This window comes from Seriola lalandi, unplaced genomic scaffold, assembly GCF_002814215.2.
Source record: "Seriola lalandi dorsalis isolate HSWRI2012SDOR001 ecotype SW California unplaced genomic scaffold, Sedor1 jcf7180002054614, whole genome shotgun sequence".
Lineage (NCBI taxonomy): Eukaryota > Metazoa > Chordata > Actinopteri > Carangiformes > Carangidae > Seriola > Seriola lalandi.
In genome coordinates this window covers 115763-126294 of record NW_019525167.1, presented here as the reverse complement: position 1 = coordinate 126294, position 10532 = coordinate 115763, and the positions used below count along the sequence as shown (strand labels likewise).

Here is a 10532-nt window from a genome sequence, read left to right as displayed (position 1 = left end):
CCCTCCCTCCCTTTCTCTGTTTAAGCCTGGGGGGCTCTCTCACACTGATTGAGGGGATAAATGCTCTAATCAATACTTTCCAAATAGGAACATGACCCTCATGGACAACTGCTGGGCTGACTCAATGGAGGAGGAGGAGGAGGAGGAGGAGGTGGGGGGTTAAACCTAAATAAGTGAGGAGGGGAGTGAGTGGGTGGGTGAAGGTTTTTGTGTTGTGTGCAGTTAAGCAGGAAACATGAATCTCCGACATTTACTTTATGTTTTTAGTGTAATGCCTGAAGCTTCCTGTACAGTCTGTCCCGCTGTTGTCCACTTCCCTTTGGAGCGGCCGAAGCTCAATCCTCCACTTGACTTGTTAGACTTCAAAACAAACATTCGAGTCCTGGAACAAAAAGTCCTCCAATATTCAGCTTCAGAGAACTTGGCCTAATAACAGCTCTGAAAACGAAATGCTCGACTGCTGCGACATTTTGATGGTAAAAACTCTTCAAAGAGACGTGAAAGACTCAGTTTCATTATGAAGACTGGACTTGAGCAGCGTTTACATCACACAGGATCACTGACCTGTGGTTATACAGATTTGACTTGGTCTTGCCCAGAAGAAGTTCTTGAGACTTGCTTTTACAAAATCTGTAATGTGGCCTGGACCCCCCCCCCCCCCCCCCCCACACAAAAAACAAAAAAACCTTGTGCTGCTTCCATCCCTGACACAAGATGGCAACAGAGAGGAGGAGAAAGAAGCCATTGGGTTGTTTTTGTGTGTCAGTGTGGACAGAGAAGTTTTCATTAGTGACCTGTAAAACACTGATCACATGTTCTTCACATGTGATCAGCATCTGCTTGGTATCAATGTGGACGTCTAAAGGGAAATCCACTGAACTTCTCTCAGGTTTTCTCACTTTTTACAAACAGGTCAGAATCAGAAACGGAGTTTGTGAGATGAAATGCGCGACAGAACCGCTATGTCGCAATAACAATCAGGAAATATATTTTCTTAATTTCACAATTACTGAAAGCAGAACTGATCACGTTGGAGCTGATCGATACTTCCGCCTTTAAACATTCAGCCCGTCTAATACCAAGTTTTGCTTCCCATCACTAGCTATCAGTCGAATTTTCAACTTTGTTTGTTGTTTGTTAAATGATCTAGACTCAGACACAAGTGTAGGGAGGTGGAGAGAGTCTGTGACCGTTACTAAACAAAATCACACAAATAGGACAATTACACTTAAGGGACAGTGAAAAGGCACCAACATTAACTGATAAACAAAAGATCCACGAGACCGAACATCTGCCATCACAACATTATCATATTAGTATCATTAACACAGTATTTTATTTTTAAATATAATGGTCATATTACGTCTATACTACATATGGTAACACCAGTCGTACAGATTATGATGCTGGTGGTTCTCAGCACTTGCGACCAATTTCACTTCATTTCTGCGAAAAATAAATTAACCTTAAAACTCAAGACAGTACTGTTTTTCTTATTCTCTTCCATTTTTCTGTTTTCTGCTCATCTATTCATCCTAGTTCATTTATGTCCCGTGAAAATCATCATGTAGAATCTAGTCTGTTCTAGTCTGTCTGATCTGTCTTTAGATATTCTCTCAGAATCCATCAGATATTATCAAGGATGAATAGAAATAGTTCATATTTTTCTATCAATTGCTATGACAAAATGTATAAAAACTTGAAGTGCTCCTTGTTCAGGGTTAAATCATCCTTTATAACGGCATGAAGACCATCTCTGGAGTCTAAAACTCAAACACAATCTAATCTCGAGGAGTCAGCTCATCCTGACATGTGTGGCGTTGTGTTCTTGTCTTTTATAATCGCGGAGATGTTCACCAGAGTGACATCTGTGCTTCTTTCATTTCTCTACCTGCCTCACCAGGACTCCTTCCAGCACTGCAATTAGACCGATCCATTCACACTGCCCCTCCAGCTTTTCTCTCCTCAGTCTTTTGTGAAAACTCTTGGGCTTTGTGTTCCAACCTGAGCCCCCTTTTCACCAAGCGCTCTGAGAAAAGGCCAGTGCTTCGGCGTGGGGGGACATCTGTTGAGAAGTGGCTTGGATTCATGTCGTAGACGGGGTCATATTTTATTCACAAAGAGTTGAACCCAACAACAACAACAGTAATTAGGCAGAAATTTGGTTTGTAGCTGGGCCCAGAGTCTTGCTAACTGGATCAATGTAGTAGCACTGGTGACTGAAGGGGTCAGATCCCCTCAGTGAAGCTGCTGGTGGACTGTTGAGGTCCAGCTGAAATGGGTTCTTCAATTAGCTTAATCCAAAGCCATAAGTACAGTATTTACACAAAAGCACTTAAGACCAAACCAGAAAATCATCAATCACTCAAACATGTCGATCCACTGACATTCAGTTTTTACCTGATGAACATTTGAGGACCAGCAGGTCTCGAGTTTGATAGTTGCTGTTGCCTACAGTGAGAAAAAGATAGAACAGAACAGAACAGATATTCGATTAACCAAAAGACAACATTAAGACCCATAATGCATTCTGCTTAATGGGCTGCTAAAAACAGCCTTTTGCTAAAAAAAAAAAAAGACATAAGGGGCTGTGTTGGTGAGAGCATGTTGTTTCAGGTACAGGTGAGAAAGTGAAATGTAATCCAGGAAGTCCAGATAGAGAAATAGATCCATGAGTTTGGAGGCAGTAGGACAACCTCTTAACACACCTGCCATATTATAAGGTTATAAAATAGTTTACATCCACATCCCTTTGCTAACATCATAGCCACAACTATTTCATAAAGCAATAATACATCACCACCCCCCCCACCCCCCACCCCGAGACCAAAAACTTCATCAATGTAGCTTCAAACAACCATCGCTGAATGTTACATTTGCTGTTGGTGTAGCACCAGCTGAATGCTCGTACATTCAACTATTACTTAACCCCATTAAATGATTTATTTCCCCCAAAAAATGTCCCTTTAACTTTAACTAACCCTAATTAAAATATCATATATATTGTATATATCTTGAACTTCACTGTCAGCTGACTAGTCAAATCATCAGCAGCCTGTCATCGTCCCAGGAGCCCCCCACCTTCCCTAAACCTCTGGCTGGTGAAGCAGAAGTAAAAGGGTCATGGGATCATGGAGAATGAGCACTGAACTGGACATCATATGAAGACTCAATATTTACCTCTCCACGCTCTTTTAATCTCCTGTGATGTAACTCTGACCCACTTTGGTTTCCTGTCCGCCTTCAGTCTCGAGAACTTGAGACGTCTTTGTCTCCGCCTTCACTTTCGGAGGGCGAGGACTCAGGTGTCCTCGTCCTCCCATCAGTCCTGTCTGAGTGTCCTGCTGTCAAATTAACTCTGGAGCCCTAACATTATACACTCTAATATAATTACTCACATCTATGCGTGCACACGGTTCGGGCTCGAATCTGAAGCTTCCCAGTGATTGAGTTGTGTTTGTGCTAATTAGAGGAATCTGCAGAAGAAGAAAAAGAGAGATGCTCCAGATTGCGTTGCAGTGTTCACATGGAGATGAACCGCTGACCTCCAAAGGAAAGAAGCAGAACAGAAAAATATTCAGAGAGATTTACCAATATTTGTGTTTTGCATCTCCTTGTGATTAATGCAGTGATGAATAACTCGTCCCTCTGCGACTAGACGGGATAAACATCAGCATTTTTTAGCAGTAAGTGGAGCGATGATAGGGTTTTGAGGACAACACAGATTTCAAGGTTTGTTTTTATAACAAAAAATCTTTTTTTCATATATTTGTATGTAGTAGATGCAATAAACTAATATAGAATTAAATATGTATGTCATATATTACATGACCCAGAGGCTGGGAAACAGCCCCACAACATGACAATCACATTACATTTTTTTATTTTTAAAACCATTGTCTCTTTTTGTAACAGTCACCTGTATGTTCAAAGTTAAAAGTCAAGAATGAGCGTTTTAAATCTTTATCTTAATCTAGATTTCCTGTCATTCTGATTAATCAATGATTGTTACATAATCACAGCTTCCCAAAGCCCAAGTTGACGTCTTCAAACGTCTTTATTCGTCTTAACGAACAGTAAACAAAAACACAAACCTGAAATGTGAATCCTCACATCGGAGAAACTGGAACCAGAGGAATGGTTTGTGATTGTTGTCAAATTAATTAATTTTCAGGAAGTAATCAATAATTCTGCTTTTAGAAAATGATCACAGCCGACCAGAGTGAGAGCAATTAGGAGCAGCCACCTGCTCGCTCTCAAAATAAAAACCAGTTGATAAGTTTCTCATGAAATCAGCTCATTCAGAGTTTGAGGTTTGAACCCCAACATCGACTTTTGAGACTTCAAACACACAAACACTAATATTTTTATATTTCCACATTTTAACTGAATAAATGAGCTGCCTCAATGCTCTTGAAAGTAGAACAGCACTGTGCATGTCATGTAAATTCACGTGGCAAACTGGCAACTCTCTGACTGTTGGGGTCACCAGAATTTTTGGATCAGAAAATGGCATCAGGTGCCAAAACAAGTCTGAGAACCCCCCCCCCCCCCCCCCCGAGATAAAAGAATGAAGAATCCTCACTCTGCGCTCCCTGTGAGGCGTCTGGTCAGGTGACGAGCAGCGAGCTGAGGTGTTCGCTGTCTCAGAACCACATGCTGCTTTCACTTTTTCCTTTTTTTTTTTTTCTTGGGTTGTGTCATTCCTCGGAGGGGAGGCGGTGGGCGCCAGCGCTCTGACACGGAGACGTGCAGCCGCGGCTGATGGAGGAGCTAACGAGGCAGTCGGCTCGTTAGCCACTAATTGAGCGGTCAGCGCCAAGACTGGAGTTCGCCATCTGTTTGTCACAGAGGAACATCTTGTCGCTTCACGCCCGTCAGCAGGCCCCTCTCTCTCTCTCTCCGTGGTGTGATATTAATAGCTCGAGCTCACAGACGGAGAGAAAAAAAACCGAAGAAAGAAACTGGAGAGAGACGACAAACAAACTGAAGACTGGAAGGAAGGGGAGCAGAGGGGGAGGAGGGGGAGGAGGAGGAGGGGGGAGACACTAAAAGGCCTGCAGAGGAGGAATCTGCCAGGTCCAGTTAACCCTGACAGGCAGCATGTCAGCTAGAGTCTATATAAAATCCTGGAAGTGATGCCGTCTAATTTCAAGTCCTTAATTGATCTTCAATGCAGTTGAACATTTTCCATTTTATACTCCACTGCTGAAAGTGTTTCTCAGCAGGCTGTTACTCTGAAGACACATGAAACCATGACATCGGTGTTTCCACTTTATTTGGTGACAAAAATGACTGGAAACCTTCTATATACAAAAATATGGGAAGAGATGGTCTGAATTATTACACGACCAACCACGGGCACATCCGACGTGTCTACAGGAGGTCAACCTAAAACTATCCCAAATACTAACAGCGTTTTAAACATCTTATTGAATATAATGCAGCGATTAGCAGAACAGTCAAATGTCAGCCAAACAGCCAAGAAGTTTTTTCTGCTGTACCTCTAGATCTGCGGTTACATCAACCATCAGTCACTTCTTTTGATATTATCAGTGTCGGCGCAAAACCGAATCATTGATTGTCTGCTTCTGCCAGTTCAATAATAATTTTACCCTTAAAACATGTTAAAAACAATCACATTCTTATGAGATATACCTTCATTTATAAGCTGATTGAATTAGAAAAGCATTAAGGTAACCGAGTAAACATGTTAATTAAAATGTGTTTCATGTAAGAGTGAAGTCAACGACTCATCCTCATGACCACATTTCAAATTAAAGGAACCTTATGTTCGGTTCAGGTACAACCCATAAATAGCAACGCTACGAGGACCGGCATACCGGACCTTTGTTGTCGTGTTTACACCAATAAACACACTGTTAAGCTTATGGGACATCAAGGTTTGGTTTGGGTTATGCATAAAAACCGTTAGGAAAAGATTGTGGTTTGGTAATTCCTGAGTACTTCCTCAAGGTTAGAAGACCTTTCTCGTCAGGGGTTACAGTAATAAACAAGTGGTCATGGATAAAAGAACAGATCAGTTTCAAACGGCACTCTCCCATCCCAACCTCCACCTGTCTTTTACTACATCACCTGACCTCCTCCTTTGCTCCCACCATAGTTAATACAGCCACTGGAGTCTTTTCCAAACAGTCTTTGTGTCAAGAAAAAATAAGATCCTTCTCTTTATAATCTAATATCCTTAGAATTTAAACAGTAGGATATCTATCTAAAAACCTTCTCATTTTACTACAGAAACTGTGTCTTTCATCTGTTCATCTTTCAAATATCAGATAATCTGACACAGAAGGAAACGTCTCTGAGGATGAAATGAAACAGTTCGTCTTCTCTCTTGGGTCGCCTGTTGCTGGGCGGAGAGCCACGACTGTCAGAGGCAGGAGGACATTTCAGTGTGTGAGCGCATGTGTGTGCGTTTGCGTGTGTGTGGCATCAGCTCGGTGGAGGTGCTAATTTGTTAATGTTCCTTCCGTGAGGAATCTTAATTAGCGTTGTAAGTTTCATGCCTAATTTAGTGATTACGTGCAGGATGAATGAACTAATGAACATCTCGGGGTGTTCCAGTCGTTCCACACCTTTCTGCTTCTTTCTTTCTTTCTTTATTTTTGCTCCAGTAGAGAATTAATAGTTGAACGGTTAACCTTTACACTTCTCTGTTTAATTGTGATAAAGTACTGAGGATTTTTATTGAGTTCATGGAGCCAAAAGGTGACCAGTATGGGTCCAAGTCTGTTTACGCCTCCCATGGCAACAGCAAGCTGTGAAGGAGTCGTCTTGGTTGTATTTCAACTACATTTTTGTCCCAAGTCCCAGCCTCCTGTTCTGGTCCTACAATCACTTGATGATATGACAGTGTGTTTAACTGATTAACAGACATTCCCCTCTTAATGCACACTCCTAAAGAGTGAAATACCGAAAATAAAAGGACTGCTGGTCTTTAACTCCTTTCATTACAGTCGTGATCCTGGCCTCTTCTGACAGGAAACTCTTTGGAGTTTGATCTAAGCGATATTCCTCCAGATGCACTTGAGCATTTGGTGGAAAATTACCTTTAAATTTCGTCTTTTTACCCTCCGAAGTTGAGTCATACGACTCTGAATGTTCAATGGACTAATGGCACTTGAGATTGTTTGCTTTCTGTTGACAGGAATCAGTCCTATTCAACTCCATGAAAAATAATGTGAAACTTTTCTATTAGATTTGGAAAAACACACCACAGAAAATCTGAGTGATATTTTTCAAAGCTAAAGTTGATGAAGAGTTATTCAGGTTCAGATTGTTTAACCAAAAGCAAATGTTTATGCTCCGATGTCACAGCCCTGCTATGGAACGAAATGAGCACTTTAAAATAAAACACTCAGGGGAATATCAAGGAGATGTAGAAATAAATTTTAAACGTGTGCGGGTCAGATGACATTTCCTTCTTGTCATTAGTTTAATACCTCTGCTCTAAGAATATCCTACTGTAAGTTTGTTGTTTGTTCTGTCCAGCTCTGATATTATGTCTCTAATGACCTGTTGGCGGCCGTCAAAAGTCTTGACAGGTCCGGTTTGTTTTTCCTTTGTCTTCAGGGTTGGTTCAGTCCCGGCCAGGTGTTCGTCCTGGACGAGTACTGCGCTCGGTATGGCGTTCGAGGCTGCCACCGTCACCTGAGCTACCTGAAGGGTCTGATGGATTATTCGGAGAACAACGCGCTGGTCGACCCCACGCTGCTGCACTACAGCTACGCCTTCTGCGTCTCCCACGTCCACGGGAACAGGTACCGGCTGTCACTGACTTGTTCGAATTAGCTGTGACAATCACAGGAGGAAACGTGATAATGATAGTCGTGGTGCAGGGAAATAGTTCCCATCCACCACTGCAGAGACCCCCCCCCATTTGTATTACTTACTCAACTGACACCTGCGTTGAAGAGGAAAACTCTTATTTCATTTTAAATTGAAAAAAAAGAGCAAAAGCATATCAGCACTGTGTAGAACATCTGTTTGGTCTTTGCATAAAGACATAACCACAAAGTCCAATCGATAAAGCAATCACAAATATTTCAACTGCTTGTTTATTCGTAACTGATAATCCACTGTAATTACTTTTGATTTGAAGCTTCACAATTTCCGCAAAATTTCCCACCACATGCAATTCTTTTAGTTGTTTTGCACCAAGTCCAACCCACATTTCACAGCTTTGCTTACTGTATATTATACTTTGGCATGTGGCAATTAAAACTCTAAACTGCAGAAACATAAAATACAATAATCATGTATCATCAAAAAACAAACAACTGAAACATAAATTATAAAACACTTTGGCTGGACTGTATCAGGATATGAAATTTTGGATATAACACAACCCTGCCTTTATAAACCTGTGAAACCCAAACAATACATCTTAAGAATAAAATACCATGTAGACATCTACAGTAACATTTTCTTTATTTTACATAATCACATATAAAGAACAGTATATGCAGTGACCTTATGTTTACTGCAGTAACTATAAATTATATATTCAGATCAGTCCTGTGAACAGATTGTAATTTGATCTTTTCATTTATTCTGTACGTCTTCGCCGAGCACAGATGCTCTTTTTCAGCCACACACACACAGAGTCTGAATCCAAATGTCCGGACTTCCACACGCTTGCAGACTCCATTTATGGGCGCACAATCATGAAGTCTGGACGACAGAGCGCTGTCCAAAATCCTCCCTAAGTGCACTTTGTCCACTGTGGACGCAGACTTCTCCAGACTTTGTTTGGAATCTCACCAACGCTTAATGCAATACGGATGAAGAAATAGTGTGAAGAAATAGTTGTGATAATAATAAAACAAAGTGGGTCAAACTACCAGTAAGTTAGATACAGTTTAGATTCATGGCATTAATGTATCTATATATTTTTCTTTTTATGCATATACCTTTATTAATGGTGTATCTACTGCCTTTGTCCTGTTTAATAGCTATGTTAAAATGTAGTAAGTGGACTTGTCAAGCTACTATTTCCCAGGTTAAAAAATGAACTTGCAAATCACCAACTTGAATTTTCTTTATACAGTATTTATATATACAGTAGGTACAAATTGGATTACAAGGTCAAGAACCTTTGCATCTGGTTTTAAATCCCATCTCATGGCACATTTTATCCCTCAAAGGCTTCATGAGATGACATGAGATGTTACTGTACTCATGGCTGAACTCATGTTCTCCAAGGTTGACATTTGTATTCAGACGCACATTTACATACGATAAAGTCAACCCAGAAGCTGCCCAGTACGACCACAGACTGATCTGTCTGGAAACAGGGCCTCGGTCGAGGGGCCAGCAATTCCTCCCAATGAAACAAAAATACAAAAAGAATGACACACGTGTTTCCTGACAACTTGCTTGTCTGTCTCTGACAACATTACATGGTTTAAGTCTTGTTAGATTTAGACACAGAAACAACTTGGTTTCAAAGCTCATGGCTTGGGTCCAAACACATCAAACTGTGAGGTACACCTCTTCAGGAGGGCACAGGAGAATTGAAGGTGAACTGTGTGAGGAGAATACTGTATGAGGCAAAAGGGACACGTGTATGCACATGTTCCAAAAAACAATGGGAAGATAAAGTATTTGTTTATTTGTCCTACTTACGAACACGGTCAGCCGTTGGAGCTGCAGCAGTGGCCGTGGTACGTCATAATTCCATCAAATCTGAACCACGCAGTCATGATGGACATATTTATATTCTGTGTGACTTACACTTTCCGAAGCCCGATATAGCTGTTCATCACGAATCAATATTCTCCTTATATGCTGAGACGCTCTATATACTTTTCATCAGTATCGCAGTAATCCAGTGACAGTTTTCTGTACAACAGGAACTGCTAATAGCTAATTAAATAGCCAGCTCGCCCAAAATATAGCCACATATAGACTTTATAAAAGGGGGCGGACTCAAGTTATTGGGAGGTGATGATTGGAGAGCGACAGTTGTTAGGTCATGGTACCTTTGCCATCAGGGTTATATTAATAGCCTCTTGGTTAAGGTTAAGGAAAGATCATGGTAATTAATAAAGAGACCAACATTGACTGTTGGCGGAAGAGGAACAGCGATTTCCAGTGTTAAAAAAGTGATGATTTTTTTACCCATCATCCACCCCAACCTCCTGCCCATGAAAAGACTTCAGGACTTCAACACAGGAACCCTTCGCTGAACCGACCGATGCTCTCGCTTTTCTTGGGGAGGACAGCGTTCCTAAGGACGGCTCGTCTTCGTTCGCCTCCAGGCCTCCAGTTTGTCAGCAGTGAACTCCCCAGATATGAGCAACAGAAGTGTCTTTTAGCCACTTGTTGGCATCAGCGTCGCTCCAGCAGTTCAGTTCTCCACTTCACTCCCAGCAGCCCCCTGCTTGACTCCCCGGCTGGTAATTACTGATATCTGTGCTTTCTCCCTTTGTCGACTCATTTAGTCAATTAGAAAGCATAATGATTAGCTTCTCCAGCTAATCGCCAGATATAAATTGAGGGGTTGGGTG

General features: G+C 41.4%; 1 protein-coding gene across 5 annotated transcripts in view; it reads left to right on the top strand.

Moving 5' to 3' along the window:
* The window catches only part of cadps2 (Ca++-dependent secretion activator 2), a 179678-nt gene that overhangs the window by 107501 nt on the left and 61645 nt on the right, over positions 1-10532 (top strand). For all 5 annotated transcript variants that reach the window (XM_087177619.1, XM_023419961.2, XM_087177620.1 and 2 more), the window contains exon 13: positions 7594-7781. In XM_087177619.1, coding sequence (XP_087033745.1) covers positions 7594-7781 — 188 coding nt within the window. The remainder of the gene's footprint in view (positions 1-7593; positions 7782-10532) is intronic.